This window comes from Macrobrachium rosenbergii, chromosome 13 (assembly GCF_040412425.1).
Source record: "Macrobrachium rosenbergii isolate ZJJX-2024 chromosome 13, ASM4041242v1, whole genome shotgun sequence".
Lineage (NCBI taxonomy): Eukaryota > Metazoa > Arthropoda > Malacostraca > Decapoda > Palaemonidae > Macrobrachium > Macrobrachium rosenbergii.
The window spans coordinates 55,152,115-55,179,967 of record NC_089753.1 but is presented as its reverse complement, the minus strand read 5'-3'; the positions used below and the strand labels follow the sequence as shown (position 1 = coordinate 55,179,967).

Genomic DNA, 27,853 nt, shown 5'->3' with positions numbered 1-27,853 from the left:
GCCACTATACGCGGTGGGGCGAATTGAACGTCTCATAAGTAAAGGAAGAAAACAAAGATGGACTCACAAGTAAACTACCTCCAGAATATAAAGCTCTGAACCATTCCTTAGAAAGGAAGATGAAGTGGACATACTCCGAATACTGTGCCGTAATGAAAAAAAAAAAAAACTGTTAAATACTAAATATAATGACACGTCAAATTAAATTGCGTTCAAGGGCATAAACCTCACACCACGCGAGAATCATGAAGTGTGCCCGCAACTGTGTTCGTGTAGTGAGCGCTTATGAACTAGGAATCAGGAACCCTTCTCCGAAAGTAACTAATTGAATCCTTGACAGCGGACGGGAAGGATTCCGCGGTGAGACAGGAAGTGTACACAGAAGCGGACGGAGTTTATCAACCTTTGATAAATATTCACGTCAGAGACATCCCCGCTGATGTCAGAATCGAACACTTGCAGATAAAGAACCTTAAACGAACGAAGCAGAGTTTTAGCCTCCGCCACGACTTCCGGAAGAAGAGAAATACTTATCATTTCCCGCCTAGGAAACTTCCCGAAGCTCGCCCATTTTTTTTTTTTTATCTGCAGCTAAAGCCGAAAGAAAGAAATAAAACACCTAACCAACTATCTTAACATTAGAACCTCCGACATATCTCACGAGAGAGCCCGAGGGAACGTAACAAGTCAAAGAAGATCTTACTATTAGAAATTTTCAGGAAGATAGAAAAATGTACTGCAAAGTGCTGATCGGTAGCCAGCAATAGCCGAAAATGGAAGAATCTTGACTTTCCGAAGGAATAAAAGAAAACCAGCTATTTCGGTTATGACAGGCCTAAAGATGGAATGACCTTCCTTATGACACAGACTTCCCCATGTCAAGTTGACCTGGTAAAGCTTACAGGTTGACTTCTCAAGCTGAAAGAAACACTGTCTAGACATAGCTTTAGAGTGTCTGGACTGTCTAGCTGTTCGCTCGGCAGTCGCCCGCAACTAGGTTCATCACGCAAGAGTTTGGATGATAATGGTGAAAATGCGGTTGTCTAAAAGATCTTCCGCATGAGGAGGAACATCGGAACTTCCGTAAGGAGCATTAGGAATTCCGGAACCGCGGGCATTGGAGCCAGCAAGGACCTAGAGTCATAGAGGTCTTGACACTACCGCAATTCCTGATTACCTGATGAATGAGACCGAATGGCGGAAAGTATACACCTCTAAGTTCTAATGATCTTGTTCCCCCCCAAGTTCTCAGATACGACACGGCAGTTACGATGTCGCAAAGCAGACCCATTACTGTGTTGCACACTAGGACTGAGAAACACCTGAGGGCTTCCTTTACAGCCCTGAGGTTCCCGAAGGTTATGACTCCTCTCGTTCCCGATCCCTCCAGAGGCCCGAAGCCTGGGTTCCTCCAAGGTTGCTCCCCAACCTTGATATGAGGCATCTGAGTACAGATGAACATCAGGAAGAGGGGAGACTGTAGACCTTCTGGATGTCAGATGCGCTTCTTCTGACAATCACAGACGATCCGACAAGCGAGAATCGTTCCAGATTATACCTGCATTCTCGATGTGGAAGTCCCAACGATTCCTGAGACATACCTGAAGAGAAGACACAAGACCAGAGAGAGAGAGAGAGAGAGAGAGAGAGAGAGAGAGAGAGAGAGAGAGAGAGAGAGAGAGAGAGAGAGAGAGAGAGAGAGAGAGAGATTCTCCCTAAGAGGCTTCTTCAAATGGGTACCGGTTGTTTCCTGTTAGACAGGAACCCTCTACTTCCACATTTGTACCTTCGACGTATAATTGCCGACACTGGAGACATGAGTTAGAAGCAACAAGTTCGTTATACTGGCCACATCCCTTGAACCCAGAGCAGCCACACTAATCATAGCTTGCTGTGGCGCTACTGCTGACGACAGCTACACGAAATAGACCATGGAGGAGATATCCTCCTCCCTAAAAGACTGTTGCAGAGTGCAAAAGGCGCCCTCAACAGAACCCTCTCCGACGTCCGGATAGTGAGGTGGAAGCTTCAAAAGAAGCCCCTCCTCTTCTGCCAAAGAACGTTGTACAGCAGGCGACATGTTAACCTGGTATACCAGCCTTATTGACACCGAAGTGATGAGGTTTCAGGCAGTACCAGATCGGAGGGAGAATCATCTTGTTTGAGCAACTACCGGTTCTGTCGCATATAGCAACTTGAACATCGTTGCTTCAGTAGTGTAGGCTCCTCCGGAACCTTGGATTCAGGATAAGTGAGGAAATCTACCATCCGCTTATACTCATCCTCATTGGCTGAAGGAGAACTAATATCCGGTACCGGATCCTCTTCTTCAAATGAACAATCCTTGTCAGACTGGTTCGACCGAGCCGGAGGATTGTCGGACTGGTCCGACCAAGCCAGAGGATTGTCGGACTGGTCCGACCGAGCTGGAACAGGAAAGAGGCAGGCCGATCCCTAGCAAACGCCGAACTTGAAAACCCGGAACTTACTACACCTGGGTGCGTGAGAAGGACACCTGACGTATCAATCGCGAACATACTGGAGGCACCAAAGTATAGGTTGCGCAAACCCTGCACCACCCAACAGGGATGACGCAACACCTGGGCGGACCACGCCCACTCCTGAGAGAGAACAGGCCGCAACACCCTAACCACTCAAATCCGGATGTATCAAAACCGCATGAGAATGGGAATCTGGAACTGAAGACCCGGAATCAACCCCGAACCAACATGGATGCCTAGACGGAGGGACAGAGAAAACCTGCCAGAAAGTTGAGAAAGAAGCCCGAAGGAGGGAAGAAGGAAGAAGCCACACTCGGAGTAACCACCGGAGTGCCCAACGCCGATGTTGGACAGATGGAGAAGGTCCCAACCGGACCGAAACTCAAAGGAGTATTGAAGGGAAGTTACGAGGTACCGAACCGAAGGTAACAGAAGAAGGTAGTTACCAACTATCCTCAAGAACGGAAAGGCTGCGGAAACTATCGGTGCTGATACACTGAACGCTGGCGCAGGCGAATCGCCGACTGCCGTAGCATCCGCAAGAATGGCGGAGGATACATTACAGTTAGGAAACTATCGGTGCTGATACACTGAACGCTGGCGCAGGCGAATCACCGACTGCCGTAGCATCCGCAAGAATCGCGGAGGATACATTACAGTTAGGAACCCATAAAGAATGAAATAAGGAGTTGCTGACACCTCCGCAAACACCTGAGAAGCAACTAGACCGGATGCCTGAAAAACTACCGGATTTGCAAAAGGTGATAAGACAGACGGATCCGTAAAAAAATACCCCTTCCCTTACCTCAAGAGAGAGGGGGCCGCTGAGCTCTAAAATACAGGGTTGAAGCAAGATAGCCTTGCTCTGCTGAGTTAAAAGCCAAGAAAACAGGATGCGCAACAAAGACCCCGAGAGCCCTGCAAAGAGCGGACAGAAAGAAGATTGAGAAGGGCAATGGAAGAAGGCTTAGAAGAAAAAGGGGAAAATCGGGAAATTTCCGTGAGCGGCGAAGAGACCATAGATTTCAAAGAAAATAGACTGGTTCTGTTCCCCCGATAATCTTGATAGACATTATCAAATCAGAAAATTCTTTAAGACATGATCATGAATACTGGAAAAACTCGATCGCCAGAGTTACCACCATCGCAAGAACATAACGAAATTTTAAACCCCCAAAGGAAAAGGAACCTTCGTAGGAGGAGTATTCAAGGAAAAACAAAAATTCAAAACCAGATACATCAGAAACCAAATCTGAACGACCCTCCACGGATCTGGAAACCTTTGTTGAACAGAGCACGAAGCAGGAAATAAAACCGACGATTGATCTAAATGAGAGACCTAAACCCAAAGAAGACCACGCTCAACTACTTTTCCTGAATACTTCCTAATCAGAATTCCTACCCTTCTGAGTGATTCCTAATTCTAAATCCACCTTAGAATTTACGCTTTTAGAGAGAAGGGGGAAATCTGCTGCCAACACTGCCTGCTCCGCGCCGGGGGGGGCGGCAGATCCTACCTTCGAGGTTTGCGGTTCTCCATGACCCCCAGCACCCGTTAGGGCTGGTTCTGGAACAGGCAGGGGGGCTGAAAAAGAACGATTATTATCTACAACACTATTACTACTATCCTTATCTCTAGTTTCCGTTAATTTAGTCATAAAGCTAGAAAAATAGACTAGACATACTCAGCTGGTAACTTGTCCTCTAACTTTTTGAATAATTCTTCTATCTGATCTACCGACCAAGACTCGCCACCTATCTGACTGATACTACACTGTGTCTTCCTACATAAAAATAAAAACAGAATGTCGATCGTGTTTGAGGGTACTCATCCTACGCTTGCAGAACGTGTAGGGCCGATGAGCGTCAGCATCTCCAGCAGAAGAAGGCTCTGTCGTCGAAGATGTAAAAAAAAAAAAAGTGGAAGCATCGGCGCTAGCAGACGGCGACGTCTTCTTGTTTGACTTATCCAAACGAGTCCAAGGTCAAAATCGGGAGATAAGTTCCAAATCCTATCAATAAAGTATCCATCCATGAGAAAATGCGTTGAAAACGTCCAAATCGTGATCTGATGTCCAAATTCTTGAATGGGAGTCGGGCTAATGACCAAAAGTTCGCCTGATGTGGGACACACCCACACAGCATGACGAACAAAAAGCAATTGAGGTATCTCGGCCTCACTCGGCCGGGACTTGCAGCAGTGTTGCCAACGGTACTTCAGGTAACTCACTTGACTAGATTTTCCTGTAAGCGTTGGTAATGCTGACAGTTTATTACCCACTTAGTGGGTAAAAGCTATGGGGATGTAGTTCGGGCTGGTAGGTGACCAGGGGCTAATTCAGGTGTTCAGGGAGTGTATTGCAATATGACATTTTTATAATAAAATAAAGTTTTATATACAGGCAGTCCCGGTTTGAAATTCCGGCTTACGGGTTCGAGGTTCTGGCGCTTTTCAAATATATTCATCAGAAATTACTTCCCGGCTTCAGCCATGTTCGGGGTTACTAACAGCGTCGTCAGGACTGATCCGAGGAAGAAATATGGCCCCAAAATGGCAGAATAATCATAATTTGAAGGTTTTTGATGTAAAACTCAATAATAATGCAGTTAACATCGTTTTCAATGCACCCAGTGCATTAAAAGTAAGGTTTTCTTATGATTTTGACGATTTTCGATGATTTTCCGGCTTACGACGATTTTTTAATTAAAACAAGAACGGAACCCCGTAAAAACCGGGGGACATACTTATTTTATCCTCACACATACTGATTAAACAACAAAGTTCATATGGTTGCACAAGATACATGGAAAACACAAGAACCTTGAAAACAACAGCTATCCAAAGAATATAGAGAAATACACCATACACACATTAAGTATGACCTTTAATCTCCCTACTTTAACACTAGAAGTATCCATTTCCAGCTTACCTAACTTATGCATTACTATATAACATAAGCTCCCAATTAAAATAAGTTATCATCCTCTAGTATACCTAGAGCCTCGATGGCTCAGTCGGTTACAGCAGCAGCTTCGGACTTCGTAGAGGTCTGTGGCGTGGGTTCAAATCCGCAGCTGACTGATCAGAGAGGCAGACACTTTGCTATCCGTGTAGACATCCCGGGATTATATATGTAATCAACGGATAGGTTTGCTTAAAAAGCAAATGGATGTTACAGACTAAATACACACACAAAACAAAGCCACTACAACACACTACAACACCTTCTAAAAACATAACAAACATCTCACACGTCTCGAACTCTCGCTATACCCGCGCAATAACTTCTCGCTGCCGGGAAGAAAGGGCGTTGGGTCGGGTATGATACATGAAACATACGCTACTGGGGTCTAAGCGATGTCAGGCAGGGCAGCCGATCGAGACCACAGGTCTACCCCAAAGCCAAATCAAAAAGTCCTTCAAATTACCCCATACAAAAATGGGAAAAAAGCATGTTAAAAGAAGAAGAAGAAGAAGGATCATCCTCTAGTATACCTTAAAGCAGACACTGTCCACTATCTGACAAAATCTGGAAGTGGGAACAAGCACATCACTGAAAATTTCTACTGAATAACTAAACTGGAAAGCAAATAGAAATACAGTATACTGTGCTAGGAAAAATTGTTTTATGAAACATGATCTCAAGGAAAGGTCATAGTTATTAAAGAAAGAATATTCTGAGACTGGATATGTTTTCCAAGTCATAGCTCATAATGAAAGGATTGAAGAACAAATAATTTGACCTCAAGCCTTAACAGTGAATGGGTAGGAGGCCAATAAAAAGGAAACGGTTTGCAGTCAGAACCATAAACAAAAACAAAGATAGTACAAGAGGAAAAGGGGAAAGGAGCAAAAATTGCACCATCAACACCATATATAAACTGGTTGCATAAAAAGTGAGTTTCAATAAAGAAGTAAAGTTCTATATGCCAATGGGTATGGTGTCATTAGAGAATGTGTGTAGTGAGTCACTTAAATTGGACTAGGAAACAATGTATTTTTATAATAAAATAAAGTTTTATATATACTTACCAAGTAATTACATAGCTTTTCGTTTCATTTATTCGCAGTAGCTTAAATTCAATTACGTGGTAGCGACACCGATGTTGTGTAGGTGACTAGTCTCGCTCCCTAATGAGATAGGAACAACTTAGCAGAGAATCCTCAGTCTGTTTACTCCTATGTCCATCAGAGGGGAGGAGGGAGGGCTCCGATCATGTAATTACTTGATAAGTATATATAAAACTTTATTTTATTCTAAAAATGTCATTTTTATATAAGTAACTTACCAAGTAATTACATAGCTAAATCTCACATTGACAGCAAGTGGGATACATGGACACATTATACTCTAAAACGTTAAGTCATGTAATGAATTAGAAACAGAAAAGTTGCTAGCACTGAAAACAATGCTTATCGTTCTTTGTTATTTAAGAGAGCCTGCAGTATAAACTGCTTCTGGTTGGTGTTCAACTTAACTTGTAGTGGCGCGGCGGTAAAGCTGAGGGTCGCCTCTACTAAAGAAGGAGCTTTGTAGCAGAGGAGTACTCCAATTGCTACCAAAGCATCAGTGAAAGTTATGCAGTCAAGGAATTATCAGATGGCTACCAAACTTTAAAGGTGCCCTGGCCCTGGGCACAGTACCATAACAAAAACAACCAGATTATGTTGTCACTTGCACTGAAGACCCAAACCAGTTAACAAAGAGTGCCAGGTGCTCCAGGTACATTGTATCCCCCCCCCGCCTGCCTAGGCTCCCCAAAATTCAACACTTCACTACAAGGCAAATAGGCAGCAGGAGAAAATCCTATGCTTCCTTCCATGATACCATGCCAGTAACTAAGAACTGCAAGGTACCAGTAGTATTTAAGTAGTTTAACCAGACCACTGAGCTGACTTTCAGCTCTCATAGGGCTGGCCCGAAGGATTAGAATAAAATACCACATAGGCACACATTCTCATACTGTAACACATACACACAATAAATACATTTACTCATTCTTCCAAACCAAAAAGGTATATTAAAATTCATAATAAATTAAGTAACATTTAAAAAAATTTAAATTTAAATTCAACAAATGCTATAAGGGTTTTCGTGCTTTTATTATTTACTTATTTCTATATTTTATTAATTAAACCACAGTTCCTCATGAACAACAAAATCAGAACGACTTAAAATGTATAAGATTGACAAAATTTCATTCATTGATTTATTTACAAAAGTTGATGGTCACTGTTGGTCATACTTTATACACTGACACAACACATATCTGACCGTTAATATCACCTTGCTTCCATAATTAATGATAGGCAGAACTGTTGCTTTATACAGTAAAGAAAGGGTATGTCTATCAGCTCCCAAGTAGTGTTTGACAGTTTTTAATTACATGTAATGCTCTTTTACATTTTGATTTTACGTTTGTTGTGTGGGCTTTCCAGTTCAAGTGAGTATCGAATACTAAACCCAAAAATATTGCTGTTTGGACAATTGGTATACTATGGTTTCTGATTTTTAAATCTATTTCTTCACCTTTTTCCACTTTTTATTTTTATAAAACATGATTGCTTGAGTTTTATCTATGGAAAATTTAAAGCCTAAAGATGAGGCCCATTCATCTATTTTTACTATGATTTTATTAACGATTCGTTCTGCATGTTTCATTCGAGATGCTGAATAATATATGGCAAAATCATCCATATACAGGTTACTTTTAAAGCCAATAGGTAGATTATTACTGCTATCATTAATTGCTAAAGTAAACAGCGTGCCATTGAGGACGCGTTCCTGTGGAACACCATTTTCAAGTGGAAATGTTCTAGACAGAACATCATCAATTCTCACCGGGAAACTGCGATCTGTCAAAAAGTTTTGTATAAACCTAGGTAAATGTCTGGATGTTGTTGTTTTGTAGTTTTTAATATAGCATACCTCCATGTACTATCATATGCTTTTTCAATGTAAAAAAAAGGCAGCTACAGTAATTTGTTTTCGTTCAAAACCTCTACGTATATGGTCTTCTAAGTTAGAGAGAGAATATAATGCAGATTTGTTACACTGTGACCCTAACTGAGTGGGAGTCAAAACTTTATTTTCTCAAATGTGCCATGTTAGTCACGCATTTACCATTTTCTCTAACAATTTGCATAAGCAGCTTGTTAAAGAAATTGGTCTGTAATTATTTACATTACTGGGATCCTTTCCAGGTTTGGGGATAGGAATTATTATAGCTTTCATCTGGAAATAAATTTCGAAGCCATAAATGATTCTAAAACTCTAATAAGTATGACTTTGCCAAAGGTGCTAAGTGGCAGATCATCTCAAAACAAATATTGTCACCTCCAGGAGCAGAACCTTTGGGTAAAGGGGAAGGTGTGGCTGCTAATTAACACCCCTGCTTTTTATTTTTAAAAAATCTTGTACCACACCTGATATTTTAGGTGTGGGCAGGAATGTGTCCAAAATCAAATTGGGGATTTCTCTCCACTAGATGTCTATCACATACTATAATATGTTTAGATAACTACAAATATTACATTTTCATATTTACAAAAGTTGCATTCTTACCATATCTAGCCCAAATCTTAGGTTGTACACCAGAGCATTCTCTGATAAGAATTGGAGATTTTGGGTTAGCTTGCTTCAAACTAACATAATTCTGCTCGATGAATTCCCTGTAAACAAAAATATTATCCAGTTAAAATTACTTGAAGCACTATAGGAGAAATACCTAAATAATCATAACTCATACTGTATTTTTGAAATATATTACAACAGCAATTGCCAGCAGAAAGCAAAGTATTGTAATTACAGTACACCAGTTGCTAAAAATACAAAATGTCATTTCAAACTACAGTAATTTAGGGTAAAGATAAATGTGTGCCATAAAACATCCTGCACACCAATGAGGTGATCAGGACTACTATACTGATTACGATAAGTGAAGACTATGGTCCTGACAGTTTTGAGAAAATCACTACAGGTACTTTCACAAACTTGAGTTAATGATTGCAAAAACACTTTCTTGAGAAGACTGCAGCATATCGTTATAGCCTATACTTAACTATGATGCTAATATAAGGGCATTTATTTCTTGAGACCTTATCAAAAAAAAAAGTGGACAGGGAATGATACAGATGAGTGGATATAATCAACAAACTTGCAAGGTTGTGTGTGCAGTATGTAAAACTACATGCTCCATGGTGGAGTAAAAACCACCCACTGTTAGAACATTAAGAGATGCTACATTTAAACCAACCTCTGCTATGAATTGCCCATGTAGATTAACAGTACTTGTCAGGAACACTGTAACTTTCCATGATAGTAGCATGATGCAGAAATTATCCTATAGCTTTTTGTTTGCCTTCACAAATCACCATGTTTATTACAAATTATTTTTTAGTATAGCATTCAATCTACTGTGTTACCATTTGTTTATACTCATGGTATTTATGACATTTACAACTAAAGAATTACCTGTCTTTATACCAGAACCAACTTTCTACATAAAATCACAGTTTTTGAAAGTAAATTGTATTTTTCCTAACTATACAAACCTCAGGTCCTTTACATTAGGAATTACTTTCAGGGTAGGCTGGAAACGGCTGTTAAACTCTTGGGCAAGGTGGTTAGGTAGTAACCACTGCCAGGTAGGCGGAATTTCTGCCTGCCTGGATGTAAAACATTCCAGTTTGCCTTTCGGTCCAGGTTCAGATTGAGGGGTGGCATGAGGTGGGCATAATATATAATGTAAAGGACCTCAGGTTTGTATAGTTAGGAAGAATACAATTTACTTTCAAAAATTGTCATTTGTTCTGACACAACATACAAACTGTCGGTCCTTTACATTAGGAAGACTCACTGGTTGGACGGGGGAATCTGAGTGAGTCTCTTGAACTGACTGGAAATCTGCACACCTGGGCTACTCCTCCTGGTTGAAAGAGCGAGGAGGAGTACCGTGCATCTGACATATTGATCGGAGTGTAGGAACTGCAAGATCAAATGTCAGATACTGGACCTTTTCGCATGAGTGAGGAAACGTAACTCCTACGAAATAGGCTGAAAGGATCTAGAGTTGGAGGCAGTAAGGAAAAGCCGAGATAGGGTTCCCTTATTACCAGTCTCTCCTTCCTTCCCTTACTAGAGGAAGGAGCAGAATTACTTCTATGATTCTAGAAGAACGGGTGGTCGATGTGTAGTCTTACTGCATCAGCGCCAGATCCAGCAAGTATTGGTTCGAGTCCTATTCTCATCCCGAAGCAGAAGTAGGAGGACAGGGAAGGAGGAGGGGAGAGGCCAGTCACTCTCGGTATCCTCCTCACTTCCAGAACCAACACCTTAGGCGAGATGCAACTCGTCCTCTTGAAGGAGCTGGGTAAGAAAACACAACTTGTTGAGTAGCCACCACAGGGCTAAGGAAAAAAGGTTCCAAGGGCCTGTGGGCAAGACCATAGGATGACAAGAGTGAGGTCTATGAGACCATGTATTGCTTCCAGACTGACAGAAACTTCTGGAATGCTAGGGATGGACCAAGCCATTGACTTCGTGAGCTCTCGGGTGGAAAGTACCGGTATTGTTGTTGCCAGATGCTGAGTACCCCCTTCGATCGCTTCACGAAGTCAGGAGGAAGATGTGTCCTTAGACACTTCTTCCTTGGGAGAGAGAGAGTACTAGCGAAAACGTCGACGACATCCAGGTTAGGAATGTCGAGCCTTTTCAGAAAGTACCACAGCTCCCTAATAGGACAAAGTAACGAATGATCTGGACCATCGACACATAGTCCAAGGAGGAAGGGAACAAGAAGGACTCGAACCCGACAATAGATGCCGAAGGATTCAGAGTCCACCTACGACATCTGAGGAGTCGAGGTATTGATCCCCATCCCTGTTCTTCCACCTTCTACGCCAAGGCTGGGGCAAGATGAGAGATGGTCCTTAGAGGACACATCTCTATCCGACGACTCTCGTAAGGGCACGTGCAGAGCACGGGACAGGAACCCTAAACAAGAGTCACATGCCACCCAGGGAGCAGTTCCCTGGGACAGCAAGACAGAAGAAGCTACTCGTACGTAGCTAAGTCTTGACTGAGAAGAAGAAAGCTACTTCAAATAGAAGACTAGGTCGCAAGGGCCTACATTCTTCACGAATAAAAGGGAGAGAAACAACCCTCGGCGAAGACGAGGGAGTCCAGACTTGAAGAAGTTCCGTCAACGACACCTACCAGCCAAGACGGATCCAGTCCCTGGGACAGTGTTGCAGAGGACTTCAAGAGGTATCCAGCTACATCTGTTGCCACTGGGAGAGAAAGCCTGTGCTTGCAAGAAAAGCTGGAAGGTCTTCCAGTCCTGAACACACAGGGATGTACTGCCTCAAGAACTGCTTCTTGTGTAGCTGCTAAAGGAGGTTGGGACAAGCAGAACTCTTCTCGATGCCTCGGCTATCAGGTCAGGCGAAGGCGAAGTCTCTTCCAGCATTTGTCTGTAACTCGGGGTGAGCAATGCTTGTGAACCCCTAGCGAAACAGACAAATACAGAGGGAAAAACACATATATCAATTTTTTCTCAAAATGACAGCATGCCTCACCATAGCGGCCCCTGGGTCTGGTATGAAGGAGCGAGAAAAACTACCGACTTGTTGTGCAGGGAGGCAACAGAAAGACAGTAGGGGTTTCTCAGTCGAGCAGTCTCTTCATGAATCTTCATGAAAAAAGAGTGAGCAGCACATTCCATCCTGATCACTCAAACCCGAGCCCAAGCTCGCCTACCAATACATCCCCACCGGGAATGCATCTGGCTAAATGAGCTGTTGAGTGTGCTATAGAAGACTGGAGTACCTGTAAATGTCGACAAATGAAACAGAAGGAAAAAACGGTACCCTCTTGTTTGTCGACAAATGCCACTACAGTGGTTTTGTTGTTCAATGAAACCACTGAGTGTTGCAAAACTCACCCTGAATTCCTGGACGGCCAACAGGCTGCCTTGAGCCCAGGATGGTGATGAGAAGGTACTAATCGTCTCGGTCACACACCTTCAAGACAAAGTCTTACCAGTGTGCACCTATTCCTCGATCGGTGAATCCGTAAGTAGACACATGATGTGAGGGGAATATGCAAGTATATTCGAAGGTTCCTTCAGTCAAGCATTAGCTTAACTCTTTCCTCATACTTCGAAGAGGAAAGAAGGACGGAGGAATGGAAGCAGACCTCCAATCTCCACCATGAGGAAACTTCTGCAAGATGATAGGATACTGAGACGATTAGCTCTAGCTGGGCTGGCATTTCCCAAATCGGGAGCACAGGTGAGGAAGCGGGATGGAAGTTTTGATGAAAGGAATTGCCGAGACCTAAGGGAAATAGATACTTCTCCTGAAGGAATCCATTCCCAGGACTTGGCAATGTCGCTACCAGCTCCAGAGACTCAATAAATAACACTTCATCCAGGCATCAGCAGTAGGAGAACTTCTTCCCGGTCGATACTTCTTTCTCTCTTCCCTTCTTCCCTCCTCCCTTATGGAAAAGAGGGTGGAAAGAGACACAGTTATGTGCACTTTCCTAGAAGGGAAGAAGAGGGCTATGTGTTCTGCAATCTTCTCTCAAAGCCTGGGACTTCTTAGGAGTTGAGGGGGGGCTGGCTTGAACTCAAGGTCGAGTTGAGATGACTAAGACCCCAAGGTCTCGGTCATTGTCCAAAGGACAAGGCAGTGCCCTGGTACGAACCTTGATTACCGAGGTATCTGGCAAATCTCTGGAAGAGAAAGGCAGAACCAAGTAAAGGTTCGTTCCTAAGGGTCGAGCCAACTCGGGACTTACGAAACCAGAGATCCAAATTGGGACAAAGTCCTTCTTAGCACCAGAATTGCCCACAGAACTGTAGTCGGCAAGACCCTCTGAGGCAAGAAGAATTCGTATTCTGTTGAGGCAGGGGAGAAGCTTGGTGTCTCAACCTGAATGAACTCCTTGTTCGAAGAAAAGAATTCATCTGCTGAAAAAGCTCTCGGAAGCAAGGACCACGGCTGTCCCCAACACTTGGTCCCTCAGGAACTGCAGGGGTTGCGAGTGATGAAGACTAATCATTGGGGGAGCTACGGTCCTGTCCCAGGGATCCTCGCGCCGACGAATCAGCACGAAGTTCTCCGAAAAATGAGGGCGATTGCAACTCGAAGAGGAAGACCCTCGCTGTTTCCAAAGTGTGAAACTCCTGTACCTCTCTCCTTGGAGGGAGACCTTGACAGATCCCATGAAACCCTCCTCGGCTACCTGGTTGTACTATGAGAGAATCGGGGGACTGACACACAAAAGATAAATTTGTCGGAGCTCTCTCTGTCCGTCTCGCACCTCTCGGAACAACCGAGAGAAGAAGAGAACAGGTGAGGAGAAAGAGTACCCCTACCTGTCCTGCCAGTAAGACCAGCAGGAGAGGCGGACCGTGAGCGATAATCGACTGAAGGAGATTACTGCCACATGGGACAGAAGAGTGCTTGTGCCGTGGCAAAGCGCTTTCCTGGGAAGAGCAGAAAGTTCACTCAAACAGAGCCGAGAACCTGATTCGGAAAAACCGAGTGGGGCCGAGCCAAGACGCACCGAACTGAGCTGATCACACGAACGCGATCCGACTGAGTGGTATGTGGTGGACTGGGAGGCAGGCAGGGTGAGCCAAGCCAAGCCGAGCCAGTCTCGCAAACGCAACCAGGGGCTGGGTGGGGTGGGCAAGCCAAGGAGCCACGCTGAGCCAATCGCGTGAACATAACCGGCACTGGACAGGGCAGAACTCGTCTGCCATGAACTAGCGCTAGTTTCCCGAACTCTAAACTCCTTCGAGGCCGAGGCCCTTCAAGAAGAAGGTTCAGAGGGGAATTCTGTGTCTGCTATCCTGCGTGCTTGAACCCTAAGGTTCAAGACATGAGGATGAAACCCGACCAAACAACCGAAGCAGCTGGCGGGCAGTATCGAGGCACCTGGCATCTCGGCACTCAGCCACCTGGCGTCTCAGAACCCAGACACCTGGGTGTCTCGGCACTTCCTCTCGTCAGGAGAGCGCTCGTGATTCATAGAATTCGAGCGACCCACAAGACTCCCAAAAATCGGGAGTGGCTGCTTTCGGTTTCCTAAGAAATTGAAGAGAGCCAGGCACGGAACCAGTCTTAGACGCAGACTTCCAAGACTGGTAACGAGGGCACAGCCTCGAGAGGCGGCGTTGTTGCAGCCCCCGAAATGCCAGACCCCACAGGAGAATGCGAATCGGTTCCCGCCCAAGGGCGAGAAGAGCCAACGAGAGAAACTAGTCTTCCGGAAGAGAGCAATCCCTTAGAAGTCCCGCAGGACTCCCGAAGGGAATCTCTTCCCTGCTTCTTCTGGTGTTCGAACTGATAGGATTGAGACACGAGGCTGGGAACCCGACCGAGCACTGGCAAGCCCTTGGGGAGCACTTGTGGTGCTGGCAGGAAGAGCTGAGACACCTGGGTGCCTCGGCCCGTTCTCTCGCACTGCTCCCGAACTGGACCGGGGAGAGTACTCTCCAGACCAGGTCGGGATACTCGATGTTCCAATGAATCTCGAGCACTCAGAGCGGCTCGCGAACGAGCGCCCGAAGCAGCCCCCATCTTATAGGCGGAGCCTCTAAGACTGGGAACGGGACTGCAAACCGAGGTCTGAGCGCCCACGGCTCCTGAAACACAAAACCCAGGGGTATGCGAATAGGTTTCCTAACCCAAAGGTTGGGAGAAGCCAACGAGAGACCCACTGCCTCCTTCCAAGGAGGCAGTCCCTAGACATCCAAGGGCATCAAGGGTAAAGAAGCAGCTTTCCTCTCCTTCAGCCGACGGAGGTATGTATGTCTGGATTCCAGGACCCCCTTGGACCTTGGGATAGGAAGGGAAGAGGCAGCAGACGATGAAATACAAGATAAGTTGAAGAAGACGGCAGCTACTTCCACAGGGTGGCTTCCTTCATCTTCACTCTGACATCTTCCACAGGCTGGTAGGCATGAAACATCATAACCTCCTGGGCAGCTGGGCAGGAACACAATGGAAGCGGTCCATGACACGACCACCACGAGAAGCAGCAGGCACGATCAGGACGGCCAATGCAGGAGCTACAGCAGCGGTTCGGAAGGCAGGAGCTACCACAAAGGCCAGGAACATCGCTTCCACAGGGCGACTTCCTTCACCTTCACTCAGACAACTTCTACAAGATGGCGGACATCGTAACCTTCAGGGCAGCTAGGCAGGAACACAAAGTAAGTGGCCCCAGGCATGACCACCAGGAGAAGCAGCAGGCAAAATCAGGACAGTCAATGCAGGAGCTATGGAAGCAGTTCTGGAAGGCAGGAGCTACAGCAATGGCCAGGAACGTCACATGAAAGTCACCAGAAGCCACTGGAACGATCAGGACGGCTGCGGCAGGAGATCAGGAAGAGCCGCCCAGAGACTGTCGTCGAGTTAACAGGAGCATAACACAGGAAACAGCAGGAGCAGATGGACTACAGATATGCCAGAGGCAGTGCCACGGCATACATGAAGGCAGGCAGCAATGACAGTGATCGATCCACATCAGTGAGAACAGAGTCGGAACGACCCTGATGTGGAACTGTCATTCCAACCAGGTACTGTGGTCGGTCCCGAAGCAACAATGAATGAACGTCGGGATTCCATCATGCAAGATATCCCCTGAGATATCTAGCCAACTACTGCTGAGTCTGCGATGCTCACTGTCAACCTGAAAGAGGGAGACTCCTCTCCCTATGAGGGGAACTGCCCTACTCAGCAAGAGGAGGCCCCTAGAAGAAGTCGCCCGACTGCCCGCAGCCTCCCCCCCCTTCCTTGCGGTCTTCACCCGACAAGCAAGTGAAGAGGGCAAAGGAGAGAGATCTCTACCGAAGGTGAGATAAGGAAGAATCTACAGGGAGAGAGAAGGATGGAGGGGAGGCCACCAAGGGCGCCGTGGAAGCGGAGCTTACCAACAGCGCCCGCAACCCCACCCCCCCGACCGCAACTCTATGCCCAGGCAGCGAAAACGACACTTAGCACAAGTACAAAGGAAGTAGTCATGCCCCTTGTACATGGAGGGCAGGAGCCCAGGATAGGAAGCAAACTCTTACGTCCGATCAATGTAGGAGAGTGGAGATATTACATCCCAGCCTAATATCTCCAAAGGTACAGGGGAACGCCTTCAGGACCTACATAAAGGGCTACTGGAAGAGAATCATTAACACTCGGTTAAGCTTCTCTAAATAAGCCCTTGGCCGTCAAACCCAAGACACAGCGCAGGGGAACAACGGCTTATGCAAGGTTATCACAAATCGTGGGTTTGTATTAATAAATATGAAACACACGTAATATATACACAAAAATACATTATTAAGATCCCACCAGGATAAAGAAGAGCTTAACGACAGTCAGGCAAAGAGATCTGAAGCCACGTCTGCAACGCATGATGGCCGAAAGCAAACTGGAATGTTTACATCTGGGCAAGCGGGTATTCCCGCCTACCTGGTGGTTGTTACTGCCTAACCACCTTGCTCAAGAGTTTAACAGCTGTGTCCAGCTTCGCTGTAAGTAATTCCTAATGTAAAGGACCTTAGATTTGTGTATCATGTCGGAACAACTAGCATTTGCACTATGAATCAATTGTTATTAGAGTGGAAAGTAAGAGGGAAAAGAGAATATGAACAGAGGTAGAGTAGAAGAAATGAAAGGGTTGCAGCTTGTGGCCAAAGAGACGCTGCCAAGAACCTAAGTACAGTAATGCCTACACCACATGAGGTTCACTGACAGTGCTACCTGCCTATGGGGGCCTAGATATGGTTTGTCATTACTGTCACAAATTATAAATAAACATAGTATTCATGAATTTATGGATTTAAACCACAAGACTGAATGCAGGGGAGGTTACAAATGACACCCAACCAGGTTAAGTTAGGGAATGATAAGTTTTGGATGTACATCAGTTGAAATGTGGTTTATCTCGTGTATTTTTTTCTTTTAGCAATTTCTTTTTTCAACTGGAAATTCAAATGGCAAATTTGTTGAATTTTAGGAGACAAGAAGGGAGTAGGAGAACACAGAAGCCAGTGAATAAATCCCAGGCCTACTGTAACAGGTAAAATTAAAAACTACTGCAGCACCCCTCAGATTCGGGAACTATCAGTTTACGTGTAAAATTGGCGCCACGTTTGGTACCAACCCCTTGGGGATGAAAATAAATTAAAGACTATATATCATTGACACATGCAACAACATAAGCAAAAGGCAGTAAATATCTCAGGTGGCGAAGGGCTGGAACCAGGCCACGGTAGTAGTCTTCGGTTTTACCATGGAAAAACTATTTATCTGGCAGAAGCCTCGAGCTAAAAAAAAAAATACATACAAATTCTTACCTTCCTTCTAATTATGTTAAAACATGGGTAATTTTTCGTTAGACTCCAGCCAGCCAGTCCAGAGGACTCCAGCTAGCCATTTTTGTATGAAAAACCATTTTGAGTTTTTCATGCAAAAATGGCTAGGAAATTATAGTAACTAAAAGAACCTAATAATACCAACCTAAGGTAACCTAGAGGTGTTTACTGGTTACAATTTTGCCGTATTAGGTATGAAGGGGGATGGGGGGGCCGGTATTGTCTTACCTTATAAATCGTAATTTGACTAATTATTTTCTGTTATTAAGCATTTGTGACGGTCATGTATTGATAAGAAATTTTTTGTTTTGATGTGTTTTACCCAAGAAATATATAAATTATAATGTGGGAGGTGGCTGGAGTCTTCCAAAAAATAACCAAAACATGGGCTACTGAGCTTAATCTGGTTGTCTACGTAAGCCATACCTTAATAGGGTATGCATTATTGGACTAGGTTAGACTGTGGCCAAATCTTACCGTTAATAGTTGGGTCCATAATCCCAAATAATAAATTAGGCTGCCGAAGCATAAGCCTATTTATCCAACTGCGAAATATAAATTATTTTGGGTCTGATAATGTGAAGAATTAACCTACCGGTTGGGCTAGGTTGATTTGCCCATCTGGAAAAAAAAGTTTGCCAACAATAACACATTTCCATCCCAGTTTATAGCCATAATTACCGGACTCCCTGGCTAGCAGTAGATCTCTGGCAAAGATGAATTCTTAGTTCCCTAAGCTGAGGGGCAAATTTCACAGCAGCTCTGGCAGCCATTGCGTAGTCTAATTTGCCTATTTACAATAGCAGTAGTAGGATTACAGCTTTGCAACGGCCCCCTTTCGCTCTGCTTCACTGCCTTCACTCTCTTAGCTAATTCTTTCACTGGTTTCACTCTGCACTCAATGATTTCTCTCCTAGGTATAAGATGAGAAGAATCTGATGTTTGTCTTCCAAGTAAAGCTGCTATACAATATTGAATTTACTTTTTGTTTCATGAACTGGAAAACACAAGGGGAGGTGCTCTACAGTTCCGTTTTCTTCATTATATTCACAACAATTTCTATCTTTTCTCTTTATATCTCCTTGTACCAATTTCGTGTGTAGGCTAGCAATTCTAGTCAGGATACGAGTATTCATCGATTATTATGAGTTAGTTTTCTGTAAAAGAAAACTATTGAGATGGCTTTGTCTGTCCGTCCGCACTTTTCTGTCTGCACTTTTCTGTCACCCCACAGATCTTAAAAACTACGGAGGCTAGAGGGCTGCAAATTGGTATGTTAATCATCCACCCTTCAATTGTCAAACACACCAAATTGCAGCCCTCTAGTCTTAGTATATCTTATTTTATTTAAGGGTAAACTTAGGCATGATCGTGAGTCTGGCAACACTATTGGACAGGCCACCACCGGGCCGTGGCTCATCAAACATTGTACGCTGTACAGAAAAATCGATTGCGCCGAAGAAACTTCTGCGCATTTTTTACTTGTTTTCTATTATTCCCCATCTCTACTGTTTCGAATTCTCTTGGTTTATGTCTAATCTCTTTGTGTGTTTTGTTTTATAAGGCTAATTCACGTTTCTATTTTCCATCACAATAGCCCAGAATTATCTCATTCAGAAGGCTATATTTTTTTTTTTTTTTTTGTTTTTAGGCTTATGTTTCGATCACTGCATAGCAAGGAGTGTTTCATGATGGTCTCAAGAATGTGTACTATAAACTTGAATAAAGTTAATTGAAGTTACTGGTGTCCAATCTCCCGTCTACCTTAAGGTACTCAGACGAACGTTACATTTTTTTCACGTTGTATTTTTTCTTTATGAACTTTAATATTGCCTGGACACACTTTAGATTTTATAGTGCTAACCCTTTCTGATAATTTTTCCATTCATAATCATACTGTTTTCCTTTCGTTTTCTTCCATAAAGAAATTTCTACAAGTACTTTTCATAGAATCTTACTGCATAATTGTTCTTTGTTTTTATTATGCTTAAATTAAGAGTGTTTGTTGCATTTTCAGGTGAGTGAGGCGAGATTAATATAAAATCAGTACGAGAGAGAGGTAGCCTACAAGTTAAAAAAAAAAAAATAATGTGTAAACACCATGTACTTGCTTCACCTCGCCTTTCTTATATAAGGTATGTGGCAATTATGTCCAAAGATATAGTAGATTTCCATGGTCGCAGCACTGAAAACAACAGTTGTATGCTTTCGTAAGCAAATGCTGAGTTTACTGTTTTCTGTCTGGAATCCCAATTATCCCAACTATGACTTTATTATGCTTGCCTGAAATGGCACAATAATTGCCGTCAAGCCATTTTGTTTAAAAAAATACGAATAGTTTGGATGAAAAAACGGTGTTTTTATGCATTTGCTGTCCAGAAATTGGTACAAGAGTTCATTGTTTATATATGGATTATGATTATAACTTAATCATGGATGAAATACCTTCATAATATTCAGTTCTATGTACTTTACAAGAGACAGAATGGAATACCCCAAACAAATCTCTGAGTTGTAAAGTTGGAATGCATATTAACTGACCGCATTCTTCAGCCGAATCGTTAAACATTGAAGAGATCCATGAAATAAACACTATAGAAAACGGTAACGAATAGTGTTGTAGAAAACTTTTTCCATGATATAATGGTATACTCTTACAAGTGCACTGCTCTTTGATTTTGAATTGTGAGGTGAACCGTGAAGAACATGAATTAGTGACAAACTTGTATTTCATTATGAATGATGGCTGATGATTATCAAGTTAACAGGTTGTCTATTGATGTTTTGTGCAATCAGTTAGAAATTTAGAGATAAATTTTGATACAGCACTAACAATACCAAGATTTCATAATTTAAAGCTGTTGAGTTCACCAATTTATTCGGCCATTGGCAGATGCTTTAGTGCACAGATTTTATTTACCTCCTATTTAAAATATGGATAAGATACTTAATCGTCATTAACAATTAATTTGCCGTTTTATGGTGTTTTATACCCACCACTTTTCTGTAACAAAATTGAACAAGAAGAAGAAACTACTGAAATTTCCAGTTGCTGCAGGCATCTGGTATGAGAGGTTGTACCTAAGACTGAGTGAGCGTATGCGTAGATGATTTTTAATGTTTTACATATCTTTCCCATGAACTTTTGGAAGTTATACTCTGAAACAGGCATTTTCTTGTCCCGCAGCATTCAAAAGAAATGAGCTTACATTTTCCTCAGCTTAATTTATTGTTTTAACATTCAAGTTAAATCTCCACAAAAACTTAATCCAATACATTTAGCCCATTTCTTGCTTGGAGCTTTATCCCGTTTTTTGTTTTATGTTTTGTTTTCATTTTAGATCTGAATTTAGCAAGGATGCTAATTAGGACCTTCTTGGGTATTCCCCGAGTCATTTAGCTATTGGATAACAGTTTGTTAGTCCGTCTCGGTTTGTACACCGTCAACAAATGTGCACACACCCGTGATTCTTTTTCAAGGAAAAGTGAACGAAAAGTCACTTTGATGTCTTTACTTCGCCCAGTCTGAGCGAAAGAGAAAAGTAAAGTGAATTATAAAAGAGTATTGTATCCTCTAAGTGGCCGACACGCCTTTTCCCTTTAACAGATTGCCAGTAATGTTTTCATTGGAAATGGAAGCAGATAGACTGTTAAAAGGTTGGTCGGTCGAAAATCAAACATCCTCACTGAGCCAATTTGGGGCTGGTGACTCAGCGACTTTTTAACATTCATGGCTTTTTAATCTTCAAGAACCAAGGCTACCGATTCTTCCGGGGTTCTGTTCTTATATATTTGTTTACTTTATTTTTTCCATTTTATGTTTTTGTTTTCTTTTAAGTTAGCCTTTTTAATTATTCACTTTTATTTATTTATTTTTGTTAAATTTTCATATTGTTTGATTTATTTACTTGTTTATAGAAATTCTACTGTAGCTTATTTATTTATCTTTTTCTCATTTTGTTTTTACCCTCAAACTGAATAAAATGCAGTCTGTTGGGCCGCTAATTACGATTATGCACGCGAGATTGCAATGTATTGTTATTAATGTGCAGTTTGGCAACGCTGCAAGCATAGTTGAGCGAGTAACTACAAAAAAATAGGGGAAAAGTGCAAATGGTGATACAAGCATGAAACTTGGCTCAACTATTCTTCTTGTCCCTTGGTCTCATTATCAACTTCCAGCCATACAAAATTTTGCCATTTTCCAAGATGGCCGACAGGTTTTCAAAATGGCGTCCTGTGGATATTTGAATACTGGTATTTAATTGATTAATCACATTCAAATCCCTAAGTCACTCCCAGTTTATATTAAAATATTAAAAACAAGCCTTTATATATGAAGATACATCATTTCTCTGCATAGAAGTATCCAAGATGGCTGTCACTATATAAAAAATGTCTGCCAAAATGCCAAAATTGGTACTTATTTAAGAGATGCAAAAGAAACGAGCAGGATAAGGTTACTGCTACTTTACTGTGGACACAGGCGGTTTATATAGTGGCGGACTGACGTCACGCCGAGGAATACAATGAGAACTAGGGTGACCTGAGGTCAATAACATTTGACAATAAAATACAATAAACAAACACACTTTGAGTTACACAAATGAGCAATAGCAGAGTTGAATACATTCTGATACCTGAAAGAAGGAACACATAACATACAATTTGGTAGCAGGTAAATATTTACAAAATTCTGGGCATCCCTGCTGTACCGCTGGTGGTAGTAGCAAGGGCCCGGTGGATTCCCTTTTTGACGGTACTGTGGCCGCTTCCTGGTCATGGCGCCTATCTCCTCCTTTGCGCCCTCCTCCTGTTGAATGGAACTGATGGGGTGTGCGGGCACTGATGCCCGCTTCGCTGCCTTCGCGGAGTCGGTCAGCTGCTGTGCTGTGCAGATTAAGACCTCGAGGAGCATGGTGTAGGGTTTGAGGATCTGAGTACGGACCTCCGGGAGGAGCTGGCAGAGGGGAATCTCCCGCGACAGGCTTATTTCAGACTGCTTACCACCGCTGTCAGGTGGCGGGGAGGATGAGGAGGTCCTGTATCATGCCCCACGACTCCATGACGTTCTGTTCCTGCCACGGGTTGATGATGAGGTCGAGGGCGCGGGCGGCCCTCTCGGTGACCGGCAGGGAGCAAGTCTCAATGAGGAATGCTTTCAGGTGGCGGTAGGTGAGGGGGGTGTGCGGCGGACACCCATGGGACGAGTTTCCTGTAGACCTCCTCCGGTAGGGCGTTTATCACTGCATCAGCCTGTAGCACTTCATCCGTGAGTTCCGCCAGCCTGAACTGACCCTCGACCCTGAACAGCCACGCTGATGGGCTCCCCTGAGTGAAAGGCGGCAGCTTTATGGCGAGGGCAGCTTTTGTTTGACCTGCCAGACAGGGCAGTGTGCGGGGCGTGGGTAGCGGTGTGGAGGAACACGAGAGCCTCGGCGTGGGGAGGGGCGCGGGTGATATGGGTGGGAGGTAAACATCTGAGTACGCAAGGTTTGCGGTTAACTGAACGAGGGTGGAGATGTCCGCATCCATGCTCGCTCTTGCCCTCTTAATTGGAGTGGAATACTTGCGTCAATACGCACTTGGGAGCACGCAGTGTGAGTCCGTAAATGACACTGGTGATTTGCCGACAAGAGTCAGCATGCCAGAATGCTGGTTACAGCACCATAATTAGTCCACTAGGGGCGTGGGTAGTTCCTGGAGCCAAGACTAAGTCGCCATGTGAGTCCGCTAATGGCTCCGGGAACCACTCTGGGGTCACCACTTTAAGAGGTGCAAAAGAAACGAGCAGGTTAAGGTTATTGCTACTTTACTGTGGACACAGGCGGTTTATATAGCGGCGGACTGACGTCACGCCGAGGAATACAATGAGAACTAGGGTGATCTGAGGTCAGTAACATTTGACAATAAAATACAATAAACAAACACACTTTGAGTTACACAAATGAGCAATAGCAGAGTTGAATACATTCTGATACCTGAAAGAAGGAACACATAACATACAATTTGATAGCAGGTAAATATTTACGTAAAACAATTTAATTGATTGGGTATGTCTGAATTTGCGTGACCCGTTACTCAGGAGTGGTGATCCTAGGAGAAGCGAAGAAAACGGGTCGTCACCACACAGAAAACTCGCTCAGTGGGGACTTTACACTTAAGCTCATATATGAGGCTAAAGGTTGGGTAATACATGGATTTGGGTTAACTTCGGCCTGATCAGTTCATTTTTTGTAGATTAGAAATTAATTAATCCCCAATTAATTAATTTTCATCCTCATTTAGAAAAAAATAGGTAGGCTAGTAAGCTTAATGTAAAAGTGTAATGTCAGTGTACTACCAGGGCACACTAGTTGACACTATAGCTGTGAAACTCAGCATGGGGTTCAGTGCTAGCTAATGGCAGAGATTTGTTATCAGTTTCCCGAATGCTGTTCAGCTAGCCCCACTTCAAAGTTAAACAGCTGCACCTGAATTGACAGGATGTGCCAGTGCGGGAGAGCCGAGCCAAAGAAGATGGGGCTTTAGTCTTCTAGATGGTGTACAGATCACACGGGAATTAAATAGCATGGGATGAATGATCAGGCTAGGGGTAGGACTATGACATATCTGAGCCTAGTTGTATCCCATATCTGAAAGTGCATACAGTATATGTTATATAGGTGGTAAAAGGATAAACCCTCGGCCTATAGAACAAAAGCAATGGCAGGCCAATCTTGGGAGTCAACGTCTTTCCTGAAGGGAGATAGTACGACTAACTGGAAGCTTTGTTGCTTATGCCAAGAGGACACACGTGAAAGACTAGTTGATGCATCTGGTGCTGGCTATATTCCCTTGCTAGAAACATTCCTGAAATAAGTTAAATGCAATGCCTATACCATTTCATCCCAAAGGCTTGCTGAAGGTGATGGAATTCTGCAGACCTTTGAAAATAACAAAACAACATATCATGAATCATGTATACTGAAGTTCAAAACAACAAAACTAGAAAGGAAAAGGAAGTCATTGTGTAAGACAAAAGAAGATGATGCCCCATCAACAAAATTCACATGTAGTAGCCAGAAGGCAGATGAAGAAGATGCAGAAGAATCTAAGATTGAGAAAGAAAGAGTATGCTTTATTTGTGACCAACCAGCACCAATCAAAGATTTACGATTGACCATGACATTGCCTTTACATGAAAAGCTGCAACGATGTGCCACCAACCTACTAGATGAGAAATGTCTGGCCAAACTCAGCACTGGAGATATTGTTTCCCAGGACCATATGTATCACCCATCTTGTCTGACAGGTGTGTACAACAGGGAAAGGGACTGGTTAAATTCCCAGAAAATTGGAGATGATTATGTGCAGTACAGACAAGAGGCATGTGCCCTTGCTTTTGCTGAGCTTGAGATGTACATCAGCGACAAGCAGTTGACTACAGATGGGTGCTGCTATTTTACAATGGTAGAACTTTATGATTTGTACAAACAAAGACTGGAACAGCTAAATGTTGATGCTTCCTTTGTGCACCGAACATGGTTGAAAGAACAGATACTTGCCCACATCCCAGAACTGAAGGACTTTAAAAAGGGAAGAGAAATTTGGTTTGCCTACAAAAGGAAAATGGAAGAAGCCCTAGCCACAGCATGTGACTACAATGATGCACTAATCGTGGCCAAAGCAGCTAAGATATTGAGGAAACAGATGCTTGAACATGAGATAGAATTTGATGGAACCTTAACAGCAGACACTAGAAGATAATCTGTGCCACCAAGTTTGTTGGAATTTGTAAGTGTGCTACAAAACGGTGGCGATATAAAATCCCAACTTAAATATGGAACATCATCTACTGATCTAGCTTTAGCACAACTTTTGCACTTCAACTGTCGAAAGAATCCAGCATCTCCAACATTCTCCAGACATTCCAAGTCAAGAGAACCTCCATTTCCAATATATGTTATTCTCCTGGTCTTTGCAAAAACCAGGAAGCGTCAATTAATTGATACATTCCATCACCATGGAATCAGCATCAGCTATGATAGGGTTCTGGAATTGACCAAAGGGTTAGGAGAAGCAGTTGTAACAAGGGCTGTGGAGGAAGAAGTAGTTTGTCCCACTACACTAAGAAAAGGGCTCTACAACTGTGTTGTTGACAATCTGGACCATAATCCAAGTGCCACAACTGCACAAACATCCTTCCATGGGACAGGCATATCTTTGTTTCAGCATCCGAGCGCTGATGAAAAGGGTGAGGACAGAAACTTGGCCCAAGTTATCCAAAGTGGAACAAAGTAAAAAAAAGTACCTTCTCTTCCTGAATGTACCTCCTGCTCACTTTAAACATGAGAATCCCCTCTCTTCATCCAGTGGAAGTGCAGGACACCAACAGGTTGTGCTTTCAAAGCATCTTTCTCTTGAGTATGAATGGCTTGAGAAAGTCAGTCTGTCGGACAGGAGTGAAAATGCTGTGTCCATATCTTGGGCAGCACATCACGCTTCTCAGAAGCAACAGGCCCCATTTGAAATAAGCTTGTCATCAATGTTGCCTCTTTTTCAAGAGGCAGCTCATTCAGTTGAAATGATAAAACATGCCATGGATATTGCAAGAGCAACCACACAGTTTCTCAATCCTGGCCAAACCCCAGTTCTAGCAGTTTATCAGCCACTATTTGCAATTGCTAAGCAAATCCAATGGGATTGACCATTGCAGTATGGTGATATGGTTATTATGTGTGGAGGGCTGCATGCAGAAATGGCAGCATTCAAAATTCTGGGTGATCTCTTGAAAGACAGTGGTTGGACTGGTGCTCTTACAGAAGCAGAAATAGCTACTCCTGGAAAAGAAGATTCATTTATTTCTGCTTCACATTTGAAGAAGACCTGTCTAGCCCACCAGGTGACAGCTTGCAGTTTATATCAGCTGCGAAAAGCTGCCTATATGGCATATATCCAGGAAGCAGAAGAAGAAACTGAGCTAAGCTGTGAAAGCTGGATCAGAGAGCGAGAATCAGAGTGTCCCCAATTCTATTTTTGGAATCTTGTGCTTCAGCTAGAACTTCTAGTGTTTGTTTTCATCAGGTCATACCAAGAGTCTAATTTCCAATTGTACAAAGATGTGCTGCAGGAACTCATTCCTTTCTTCTTTGCCCTGGACCATGATTGTACATTATGCCAGGTGGCTTTCAATTCATTTGAGGGACATGGAGACTCTCCAAAATGATACATTTGATGAATTCACAAAGGAAAACTTCACTGTCCACAAAACCACTCGGCCTTTTTCCTCAATGGCTATAGACAAAGCACACGAGCAGAATAATGCTCATGTGAAAGGAGATGGGGGAGCCGTTGGCCTATTTGAAGATGAAGATGCTCTCAGAAGGTGGACAGCGGCTGGTCCTGAAGTAAGCCGCCTGATCGTTGAGTTTGAGACTAGAAGTGATGCTGATCGAAAATCTGAGGGTAAGCATCATGATGAAACTGAAACTGTGCAGAAAAGGTTTCTTGAAATGGTTGAAAATCTGGCAAAAGTAATCAAAGAAATGGGCAACCCTTTTGAGGAAGATTCAGTGGATCTGATTGTGCTAGACAGTCATGAAATTATGGACAGCAAAGTTAGTACATCCTTGAGATCTATGAAGGGCCTTGGACAGACACAATTCATAAACTTTATTGAGAGGCTCAAGACACCCAGTAAATTCTATGAACCACTACACAAGAACCAAATTCTATTGTTCAGTCGCAAGACGTCTGCTACAGAATCCAAGGGCAAACAGTCACTGCAAACCACAAAGGATGATTGTAATCTATTCTCACGCCTCTTCATATCATGCCAGAACAGACAGTGTGATTTAAATGAATTCTTTCAACATGAAAATCAAAATTGCCCACCATCACTGCCACAGAATGGACAGATGCATCAGGGCACCAAGTCACAGCTGCTGCCTCTACTAGAACATGCATCAGACATCCCTGACAAA

At 43.4% G+C, this 27,853-nt stretch overlaps 1 protein-coding gene across 1 annotated transcript in view; it reads right to left on the bottom strand.

The window, feature by feature from the left end:
- Nucleotides 1-18,736, bottom strand: part of ND-B8 (NADH dehydrogenase (ubiquinone) B8 subunit) — a 77,834-nt gene extending 59,098 nt beyond the window's left edge. Inside the window, exons 1-2 of the mRNA XM_067115564.1 lie at nt 18,570-18,736; nt 9,068-9,174 (exon numbers count right to left, since the gene is read on the bottom strand). Coding sequence (XP_066971665.1) covers nt 9,068-9,174; nt 18,570-18,661 — 199 coding nt within the window. The 5' untranslated portion in view covers nt 18,662-18,736. The remainder of the gene's footprint in view (nt 1-9,067; nt 9,175-18,569) is intronic.
- Nucleotides 18,737-27,853: the final 9,117 nt, after the last annotated feature.